We start from the raw sequence: 10,980 nt of genomic DNA on the forward strand, positions 1-10,980 counted from the left end.
GCTCCTATTACTTGGGATTTGTTCAACGAGAAGTTCTACATTGAGTATAGGGAAATATGCATGTGGTAGAGTACGCAGACAGGTTCAAGCACTTACTCTGATTCTACACCATGACTATGGATGAAGAGTGGTAGTGCAGGAAGTTTGAGAATGGTCTAAGGGGAGACATCAAGCTGTTAGTGAAAGGATTGCGAATTAAGGAGTTCCCTACCTTAGTGGAGATGGCTCGTGTGATGGAGAAGACTAAGAAGGAAGCTGAAGGGTAGTAGAGTCAGCCTGTTAGAAGTGGGGGACCATCTAGGTCCCGTGGTGGATTTAGTTTTAGGAGGGCTCCTTACCCTAAACCACCATCCTCTTCTGGGTTTAAGGGTTCATCCTCCCAACCTATCGATGCATTCACGGCAGTCTAGCCACTTAGGAGGGTTGCGGTGCTATAATTGTGGAGGGCCATATCTACAGTCTGTTTTCCCTTAGATTAGTGGTTACCGGAGGTGTAACATCTGCCGTGGTGAGGGCCACTTTGCTAGAGATTGTCCTACAGTCAAAAGGACTAGACCACAGACACACCGTGCTGGGAGATCGTTCAGAGGGGTGGTGCCAGACCTTAGGCAACTGGACGAGTTTATGCTTTGACTAGAGTAGAGGCAGTTAACTCAGGTAACCTCATCGTCAGCTGTTGTTTGTTGTTTGGTATGGCTTGTTTGGTGTTGTTTGATTCGGGGGCGACACATTCATTTGTGTCCGAGGCTTGCATGGAGAGATTGGGTTTGGTAGTCAAGGAGCTTCAGTGTGATCTGGTGGTTTCTACACTAGCATCTAGGTTGGTCAGGACGTCTATAGTATGTTCTAAATTTCTTATTGAGGTTGAAGGGCGTAGGTTCAGAGTGAACCTTATCTGCTTACCTCTACAAGGGCTAGAGGTAATCTTGGGAATGGATTTTCTGTCTACCAATCGCATCCTTATCGATTGTGGTAACAAGGAGTTGATATTTCCTAGCGAAGGTGAAGATATCTCCTTGTCGATAGTTGTGTTGAGACAAGACATAATGGAAGGTGCCAGTTGTTTCTTGGTCATGTCGCATATGGAAGCAACTCAGGAGTCAGATCATTCATCTCACGAGAATCAGAGTGTAGACCTTTTAGTCGTGAACAACTTCATGGATGTTTTTCCTAAAGAAGTTCTTGGTTTACCTCCTCCGCAAGAAGTGGAGTTCTCCATTGATCTGGTCTCAGGAGCAAGGCCAATATCTATAGCCCCTTATCGGATGGCTCTAGTTGAGTTGGCTGAGTTGAAGAAGCAGATTGAAGAGTTGTTAGAGAAACAGTTTATCTAGCCTAGTGCTTCGCCGTGGGGTGCGCTAGTGTTGCTAGTAAAGAAGAAGGATGGTAGCTCAAGGTTGTGCGTTGACTATCGACAACTGAATAAATTGACGATTAAGAATAAGTATTCATTGCCGAGGATAGATGATTTGATGGATCAATTGTACGAAGGTACGATGTTCTCTAAGATTGATTTGAGGTCGGGCTATCATCAGATCTTGGTGAAAGCAGATGATGTGCAGAAGACGACGTTTAGGTCTAGATATGGCCACTATGAGTATGTAGTTATGCCTTTTGGTGTGACTAATGCTCCAACCATTTTTATGGACTATATGAATCGAATTTTCAGACCGTTCTTAGACAGGTTCGTTGTTGTCTTTATAGGTGACATACTTGTCTATTCTAAGACTCGGGAAAAGCATGAAGGTCACCTTAGGGCAGTGCTTGGAGTATTGAGAGAGAGAAAATTGTATGTCAATCTGTCTAAGTGTTAGTTTTGGATGGAAGAGGTTCCTTTTCTAGGGCACGTGATTTCAGCCGGAGGAATTTCTGTTGATCCCGCTAAGGTGCAAGCAGTAATTCAGTGGAAGAGATCTAAGACTGTGACTGAAGTCAGAAGTTTTTGTGGGTTTGGCAGGCTACTATCGCCGTTTTATTGAGAGTTTTGCTCGGATTGTGGCGCCGTTGACACGGCTGACTAGGAAGGATCAACCTTTTGTTTAGACAGACCGTTGTGAGACTAGCTTTCAAGAGCTAAAGAAAAGGTTGACTAGTGCACCAGTTTTGGTTATCCCTGACACAGGTAAACATTTTGAGATTTTCTGTGATGCCTCTCATAAGAGATTAGGGTGTGTGCTGATGCAGAAGAAGAAGGTAGTGGCATATGCTTCAAGACAACTCAAAGCTCATGAGAAGAATTACCCCACTCATGACTTAGAGTTAGCAGCGATTGTCTTTGCTTTGAAGATTTGGAGGCACTACCTGTATGACGCGTAGTTCCAGGTATTCAATGATCATAAGAGCTTGAAGTACCTCTTTGATCAGAAGGAGCTTAATGTGAGGCAAAGAAGATGGATGGAGTTTTTTAAAGATTTTGATTTTGATCTCCTCTATCACCCTGGGAAAGCTAATGTGGTGGCAGATGCATTGAGTAGGAAGTCAGTGCATGTTTCTGCGTTGATGGTCAGAGAGTTAGAGCTGGTGGAAAGCTTTAGAGATTTGAGATTGCAGGTGGAATTTGAAGCTGATAGTATTAGATGCAGTAATTTGGTGGTGTCCAATGACTTGTTGAGGAGTGTCAAAGAAGAGCAGTTGAAAGATGTTGAGCTCTAAAAGTCAGCGGGTTTGATTGGGATTGAGCAAGGTAAGGATTTTACCTTGGGGGCTGATGGCATTTTGAGGTTTAGAGGCAGGGTCTGTGTCCCTAGCAATTCAAAGTTGAAGAGGTTAATCCTTGAGGAAGGTCATAAAAGTCGTTTTAGCATGCATCCTGGCATGACTAAAATGTATCAAGACCTCAAGGAGTCTTCCTCGTGGTCTGGTATAAAGAGAGATATAGCTTAGTTTGTTGCCTCTTGTCTAACCTGTCAAAAGGCTAAGATAGCATCAGAGACCTGGAGGTTTGTTGCAGCAGCTGGAAATTCTTGAGTGGAAATGGGATAGCATAACCATGGACTTTGTTACCCATTTACCACGCACGATTAGGGGTCATGATGCGATCTAGGTGATTATGGATAGGTTGACCAAGAGTGCTCACTTCTTAGCGATTAATTTGATGAGACTGCATGGAGTACTTTCTAGCATCGTATCAAATAGAGATTCGCGGTTCATGTCTTGCTTTTGGCAAACACTTCAGAGTGAGATGGGCAGTAGGCTGCAGATGAGTTCGGCATATCATCCCAAGACTAATGGGCAATCAGAAAGGAAGATCCAATCACTTGAGAACCTTCTGAGGACATGTGTTTTGGATCACTTGGGAGTCTGGGATGAGGTGTTGTCATTGGTGGAGTTCACCTTCAACAACAACTATCAAGCAAGTATTGGCATGGTGCGGTTTAAAGCCTTGTATGGAAGACGCTGCAGAACACATTTGTGTTGGTTTCAGGAGAGAGAATATGTGTTAACAGGGCTAAAGTTAATACAGCAGACTACACAGAAGGTGAAACTAATTCAAGAGAGGATGTGGGCATCTTAGAGTCGACAGAAGTCCTACGCTGATCAGAGACGTAGACCCTTGGAGTTTGAAGTTGGGGATCATGTATTCCTCCGAGTGACTCCTAATACTGGTGTGGGAAGAGCCATTCGGGCTAGGAAGTTGTCTCCTAGGTACCTTGGTCCTTATCCAATCCTAAGACGTATAGGATCGGTTGCCTATGAGATAGCCATGCCACCCCAACTTGCAAACCTTCATCCAGTATTCCATGTCTCACAGCTTAGGAAGTATGTGCCTGATCCGTCTCATGTACTAGAAGCTGAAAATATTCAAGTTAGAGAAGATCTGTTTGTGGAGGTGCAGCCTATCAAGATTGTGGAGAGCCAGAATAAGCAACTTAGAGGAAAAACCATCAGTTTAGTCAAAGTTGTCTGGGATAGTAGGACCGATGACTCTACTTGGGAGTTAAAGGGAGTCATGAGGGAGTCCTATCCTCACTTGTTCTCTAGTAAGTCTAATTTTCGAGGTCTGTGTGGGAGAATGTGAGAACCTGAAAATTTGGATTTTAAGGAGTGAATTAAAATATATTAGACTTATAGAGCCATATTTCTATTTCAGTATAAAAATATATTTTGGACAAACTTGGCTCATTAGTCTAATTCCATTCTCTCTCCAGAACCAAGTTCTTCCTTTTTCTCTACCTTCTCTCTACTACAACTCTGTCTTCTCTCTTCCATTTTTCCTCTCTAAGCCATTGGATTTTTGATAAGATAGCGCCAAAACGTCTACAACATAGTGGGCTTCAAAACTAACCGATTCATTTCGGGTTCTAACCTGGTAAGTCCCTCCATGCAACCTCTTCTCTGTCCTTGAACTAGCACATGCAATATCTATTAGTTGCATGTGTCTTGTGCGTTCATCTTCTTCAATTTTTCCACTACATTCTAGCTTTCAGAGTTGTTTATGTCACCAATGTGGTGTTCTGTAGGGTTTTGTTGAGTTCTTACAACTCAAGGTTCGGTTGAAGGGTTCTTGTGAGTTGTTCAGTCAAGTTACACTAAGGTAAGGGGAGCTAGGATACATTTTTATATTGATTGCATGTGATATATGCTGAGTTTTGTACTACTGTACTGTTGGTATTGTGTTTTGACTTGGAAAGATTTAGTTGCATGTGTTGAACTTTGGGACAGTGGAACTAGAGTGTGATGTTTGTATATTGTTTGGATGTATTTAATTGTTGTAATGACTATGTTGAAGTGCTTGTGGTGAGAGACATGTTGTATCAGTGAATAAGTAGGGAACTTGGTGTTCTATTAGGGTTTTAGGTCACTTTAAGAGGAAGTTAGGTGGTGATTTTGGGCATTGGAGGTATTGAGTGCAATTGGGTAGTTTGGGTAGCTCTGATAGGTTAATTGTGACTTGCTAGGAGCATTAAACTGGTCGAAAATAGGTTCAAAATAGTAGAATTGGATTTTGATCCCTAAGTTGTTGATTTTGGTGTTCTAGAGTAGAAATTGAGTCTTAACCACTTAAAAATTGTAGTAGGAACGTTTATAATCATCTAGGCAAGTTTAATTAAGCTTAATACACAAATTGGGTGTGTTAGAAGTTGATAAAAGGTCCTAGAATTGTTTAAGGTTGTGTGAGTTGCATAATTCCGCAAAACTTGCGTTCTGCAGATTATGCAGTCCCGCCATGCGAATTGTCTCACATAGCGAGTCCCTGTAAAGAGTGCTCACTGTCTAGGTCATTCGTTGTGCGAGCTGGTGAGCTGTGCGAATAACTGGAGAGTGTTGCTCTCTGTCTGGAGATTCGCATAGCGAATCTAATCGTTGTGCAACTAGGCGTGGTCTGGAACAACTACTATTTTAATTCGAAGGGCGAGTTTGGGCGCATAGCGATTCTTTGGTAGGGATAGTCTCTGTCTAGGCTCTCGCATAGCGACCTGGGTGCGCTATGCGAGAGATTGTAAGTCTGGTTCATGCTGCGAGTTAATTCTCTATGCGAATTAAGGGGTGTGTTATGCGAGATCCTTTTGTCTCGCCTTGCGAATAGGGTGCGCTATGCGAATCCTCTAAGTCTAGAGTTCTCTTTTGCTCTTGTTTTGGTTGAATTAAGTGTGTGGAATGTTTGGAATGCATAGTATGATGGTGGTATTGTGATTATATTGAAAGTATGTGAGTGTATGAGACATGTTTGGTGATTGAAAGTATGTGGTTTTAAAAGTATGGTTGATAGACGTAATTCCATGGATCTCAAAGGAGCTTACATGGTGGTGCCTTATGTTATTGAACGTAATTCCATGGATCTCAAATGGAGGTTACATGGTGGTGCCTTATGTTATTGAACGTAATTCCATGGATCTCAAATGGAGGTTACATGGTGGTGCCCTATATCATTGGACGTAATTCCATGATCTTCAAGGAGAAGATTCATGGTGGTGTCCTTAGTGTTTAGAATGATTTGCATGGTAGCTCAGTCTTGGGGCTTTTCCTGACGCTCCAATGGTCTTTCATTCTCAAGTAGAGAGGATTGGTCCATGTGGTGAGGAGTAGCAGGAGGTCCTAGTCTTGGGTGCTTTCAGTATGGCCCAAGGTGAGTGATAACGGACTAACCTCGTGAGTACGGTAGGGTGAAACCCATTGGCAATGGCTTTGCAAAGCAGTAGAGGCCACCACGAGTGCATGACCCGCCATAGCTCGACAATCATTCTAAGTCCAGACAAGTCAAGTTTAAAGTGCAACAAGTCATGTTTGTGTAGTGTAGTGTATATGTCCTTACTTGCAAGTTGTCTATGACTGTTATAACATGATTTTTGTATATCTAGCTCACTCTTGCTTCTGTTGTTGTATTTGCTTGGGTATGCTTTTCTTTTGCAATGATCATCCACTTGGATGTGAGTAGAGGTGGATGAGGTGCCTTTGGAGCAGGCTTTGGAGGAAGATGATGTTGCTGCTTAGTCTAGTTAGGACTCTTAGTTGTTCCTTATCATTTTGAAATACTCTACTGTGTTTAAGTTTTAAATTATGGCACATTTTGAGATGACTGTAACTTTAATACTTCTCTTACAGTCTACTTATAAGTATTATCTTATATTAAAATGTGGACTTATTATATTATATGCTTCTATATAATCTGGGATGTTAAAGTATCTATGTAATAATTGAAAGATTACCCCTTTGATATCTATATATTTAGGTTATTATTTAATTTTTTCATTATATTTTAATTAAATTCTAACAAAGAAAACATACATATAACTAAAAGTGCACTGTATCTCTATATACAAAAGATAAATTTTATTTTCTTAATTACACATTAATAAAATATTACACTTCAAATTTTTAATTGATTTATATATATATATATATTTTAATAATTCACGATGATATACTTAGCATTTTTATAATATAATATAACGATAGTTTTGTGAAATAGATAATTATGATACAATTACATTAATAATTATATTTAAGGTACGCCTTTTTAAAATAATTAAGGGATATTATTTTATTTAATTATTAAAGAGAGAATGCAATTGAATACATACATGATAAATTTAATTTCTTTTAGATAAGTTAAATTATATACTACGAAATATATATATATATATATATATATATATATATATATATATATATATATATATATATATATATATATATATATATATTGTATCATATAGATCGGCCGTCTGAAAGCAGTCCCGAGACTTAGACAATCACCGGTGTTTCTTGCATCTCTTACTCTCGACAGCATTGGAGGGCGGCCGTTCGCGTGGAAACTCACCTCACGTGATGTGTAACTTGACCATCCGTTCTTCCACTCTGGTGAATAATGCTGGTTTACCGTACGGGCGACAGATCAAGACCGATTGAGCGGTACATCAGGTCGTTAAGACAAAAATTAAGGTAAATTAGGATTAGAGCTATTGGGCTGGAATTGGGTCGTGATTAACTTTTCACTAATCCCAAGCCTATAGCAAAAACTATAAATGGAGGTCAGAGGTAAGTGGTAGGCAGGTTGCATTCACTAGTACAAAAAAGGTTTTTTATACCTCTTAAAAAAGGCTTTTTATACCTATATTTGGGTAGGTATAGAAGCAGGGAATATAGAAAGTTTTCGATTTTTTATACCTACTCTAGAACCAGTGTAGAAAGTTTTACTTTTATTCCTGTTCTGTTTATAATAGGTATAAAAGTCTGATATTTACACCAGAGAAAAAAATTTTTTTTTATACTTGCTGATGCTATAATAGGTATAAAAATCTCACTTTTATACCTGCTGGTACTATAACCGGTGTGAAAAAACAAGACTTTTTATATCTGATATAGATTTAACACTAGTGCAGAAATAATCTTTAACGTCACCCCATAGACGTTCGTCCACCAAAACCCCAACGTAAATAATTGACCGGTGGCATAAATGTAAATAATTGAGTGTGAAAACGTCCGTCCTAGACGGGGCCGGACGTCTATAATATAGTAAACGTCCGACCCCTCTAACGGACGTTCAAGAGCTTGACAGGAGAGTTGACGATTCGGCCTCTTGAACGTCCGTCCTAGAGGGGGACGGACGTTTATTATATATAGACGTCTGTCACCCTCCACGACGGACGTTCAAGAGACTGATGGGTTCAACTACCCGGTCAGTCCTTGAACGTCCGTCCTGGAGGGGGACGGACGTCTATATATAATAAACGTCCGTCCCCCTCCAAGACGGACGTTCAAGGACTAACAGGGTGTTCGAACCCATCAGCCTCTTGAACGTCCGTCCTGGAGGGGGACAGGCGTTTATTATATATAGACGTCCGTCCCCCTCCAGCACGGACGTTCAAGAGACTGATGGGTTCAACTACCCTGTCAGTCCGTGAACATCCATCCTGGAGGGGGACGGACGTCTATATATAGTAAACGTTTGTCCCCCTCAAGGACGGACGTTCAAGGACTGACAGGGTATTTGAACCCATCAGTGTCTTGAACGTCCGTCTTGGAGAGGGACGGACGTTTATTATATATAGACGTCTGTCCCCCTCCAGGACGGACGTTCAAGAGACTGATGGGTTCAACTATCCTGTCAGTCCGTGAACGTCCATCCTGGAGGGGGACGGACGTCTATATATAGTAAACGTTCGTCCCCCTCAAGGACGGACGTTCAAGGATTGACAGGGTATTTGAACCCATCAGTGTCTTGAACGTCCGTCCTGGAGGGGAACGGACGTTTATTATATATAGACGTCCGTCCTCCTCCAGGACGGACGTTCAAGGACTGACAGGGTATTTGAACCCATCAGTATCTTGAACGTCCGTCCTGGAGGGAGACAGACGTCTATATATAATAAACGCCCGTCCCCCTACAGGACGGACGTTCAAGAGGCTGACGGGTTCACCTACTCTGTCAGCCTCCTGAACGTCCATCCTGGAGGGGGACGGACGTTTATTATATATAGACGTTCGTCCCCCTCCAGGACGGACGTTCAAGGACTGACCGGGTAGTTGAACCCATCAGTCTCTTGAACGTCCGTCCTGGAGGGGGATGGACGTCTATATATAATAAACGTCCGTCCCCCTCTAGGACGGACGTTCAAGAGGCTGAAGGGTTCACCTACTTTGTCAGCCTCTTGAACGTCTGTCCTGGAGGGGGACGAACGTCTATATATAATAAACGTCCGTCTTGGAGGGGGACAGACGTTCAAGAGGCTGACTGAACCCGTCAGCCTCTTGAACGTCCGTCCTGGAGGGGGACGGACGTTTATTATATATAGACGTTCGTCCCCCTCCAGGACGGACGTTCAAAAGACATTTAAAATAAGGACATACACATCAAAACGCGAACCCGCGAGGAGTTATGCGAACCCGTGAGAGTTCCCTCTGCGTCTTGCATTTCCAGGTTGGTTTTTATCTGTTTTGGGCCATTTAATCTTACTTTTATTCCAATTAAATTGTTGAGTGATGAAATATCTTTCATTTGGACCGATTAAAAATCGTTTTCGGTGCATTTTGGTGCAGTTTTTGCGTGTTCTTGGGCGGCGTTTTTTGGCCTACGTTTTAGGTCGTTTACTCCTCCATCTTCCTCTATTTTCATTTCGAATCTGCTCTTCAGACGTGTTACAGTGCACAAACAAACGTCCAAACCCTGTAATCCTAAATAACCCTAAATAACCCGTAAATAACCCTAAATAACCCGTCTAATAAAGCCCTTTCTGCAGTAGTGTATAGACTACCGAGAGGTTCACAGCGGACGTCTATATAGACGTCCGGCCTGACACAGCGAACGTCCATATAGACGTCCGTCCTGACACAACGGACGTCTATATAGACATCCGGCCTTAGACAACGGACGTCTACATAGACGTCACCCGCAAAGACGTCAGTCGAACGCCGGACGTCAAAAATCCTAAAGAACTAACGTCTATAGCCCTTTCTGCACTAGTGTAACCAGTGTAAAAAGTGACGTTTTTTTAAAAATATTTGATTTGTATATACTACTATCCATATTCAGACCTGCATAAAATTCAATCCTAGAATACAGTTTAAATAATCAATAACGAGTAAAATAATCAATATTATTTCAATTACTAACACATCAAAATGTAATATTTACCTAACAAAGTTCCTAAATATATTTACCTAACATAGTTACTTAATATAGTTACACATAAAATAGTTCCTAAATTCAAAATGTAATATTGAAACATCTAATCATTTACAAATGGTTAAAAAAATGCAATCCACTGCTCCCGAACATCCTTTATGACATGTTGCTCCATTGGAAATGTGTCATCAAATATCTACACAATGAATACTTTGAGTCAAATTATAATATTAATGGCTTAATATCTTAATTATAATATTAATGGCTTAATAATAAGTTACCAATTTGTTTTTTTTAAACCTGAAGGTGCATTCAAATAATCATGTTAGGAACCTATTTACTACTCTTTGTATGGTACAAAAATCAAGTCGGTCAAATTCAGGGACATAAATTTATAATCATGTGATTTTAATAGAAAATAATTGTCAAAATATGATATCACATTCAACATGACATAATATGGCCTTCACCAGGATAGGTAATATTAATTCACATAAAAAAACAAATTAAACAGAATTACTCACAGTGAGTGGCCACCCTCTCAAAGTCAAATTATTGCTACCTTGATTTGATCCTGTCACCAGAAAATATCTTGTTTAATCTTTTTATGTGCATGAATAGTACAAAAGAATCATAAAGAAATTAACACTAAATGTGGAACTTATTTACCCCAGAAAAAAAGTATTTTAGGTAGTTAAAAGTACTAATTATAATAGTGAATGAATATTTGTACATCGTTAGTTCTAAGAGGATCCAATCAGCACCTATAAATGAGTGATAGAACAGTTTCTTACCTATGGCTCACATACATAATAGAGCAAGATAGAGAATATAACCTGGCATGATCCTTTAATGCTCTGTTCATTTGTTGTTGTGCAGTGCGCTTCACCTCATAAATTGTCATCTAGGAACAA

General features: G+C 40.6%; 1 protein-coding gene across 1 annotated transcript; it reads left to right on the forward strand.

Moving 5' to 3' along the window:
• Positions 1 to 692: 692 nt before the first annotated feature.
• LOC128196682 (uncharacterized) lies at positions 693 to 1,334 on the forward strand. Its single transcript, XM_052878184.1, has one exon. The coding sequence runs from the start codon at positions 693 to 695 to the stop codon at positions 1,332 to 1,334; it is 642 nt and encodes a 213-aa protein (XP_052734144.1).
• The last annotated feature ends 9,646 nt before the right edge of the window (positions 1,335 to 10,980 follow it).

Source organism: Vigna angularis, chromosome 5, assembly GCF_016808095.1.
Source record: "Vigna angularis cultivar LongXiaoDou No.4 chromosome 5, ASM1680809v1, whole genome shotgun sequence".
Lineage (NCBI taxonomy): Eukaryota > Viridiplantae > Streptophyta > Magnoliopsida > Fabales > Fabaceae > Vigna > Vigna angularis.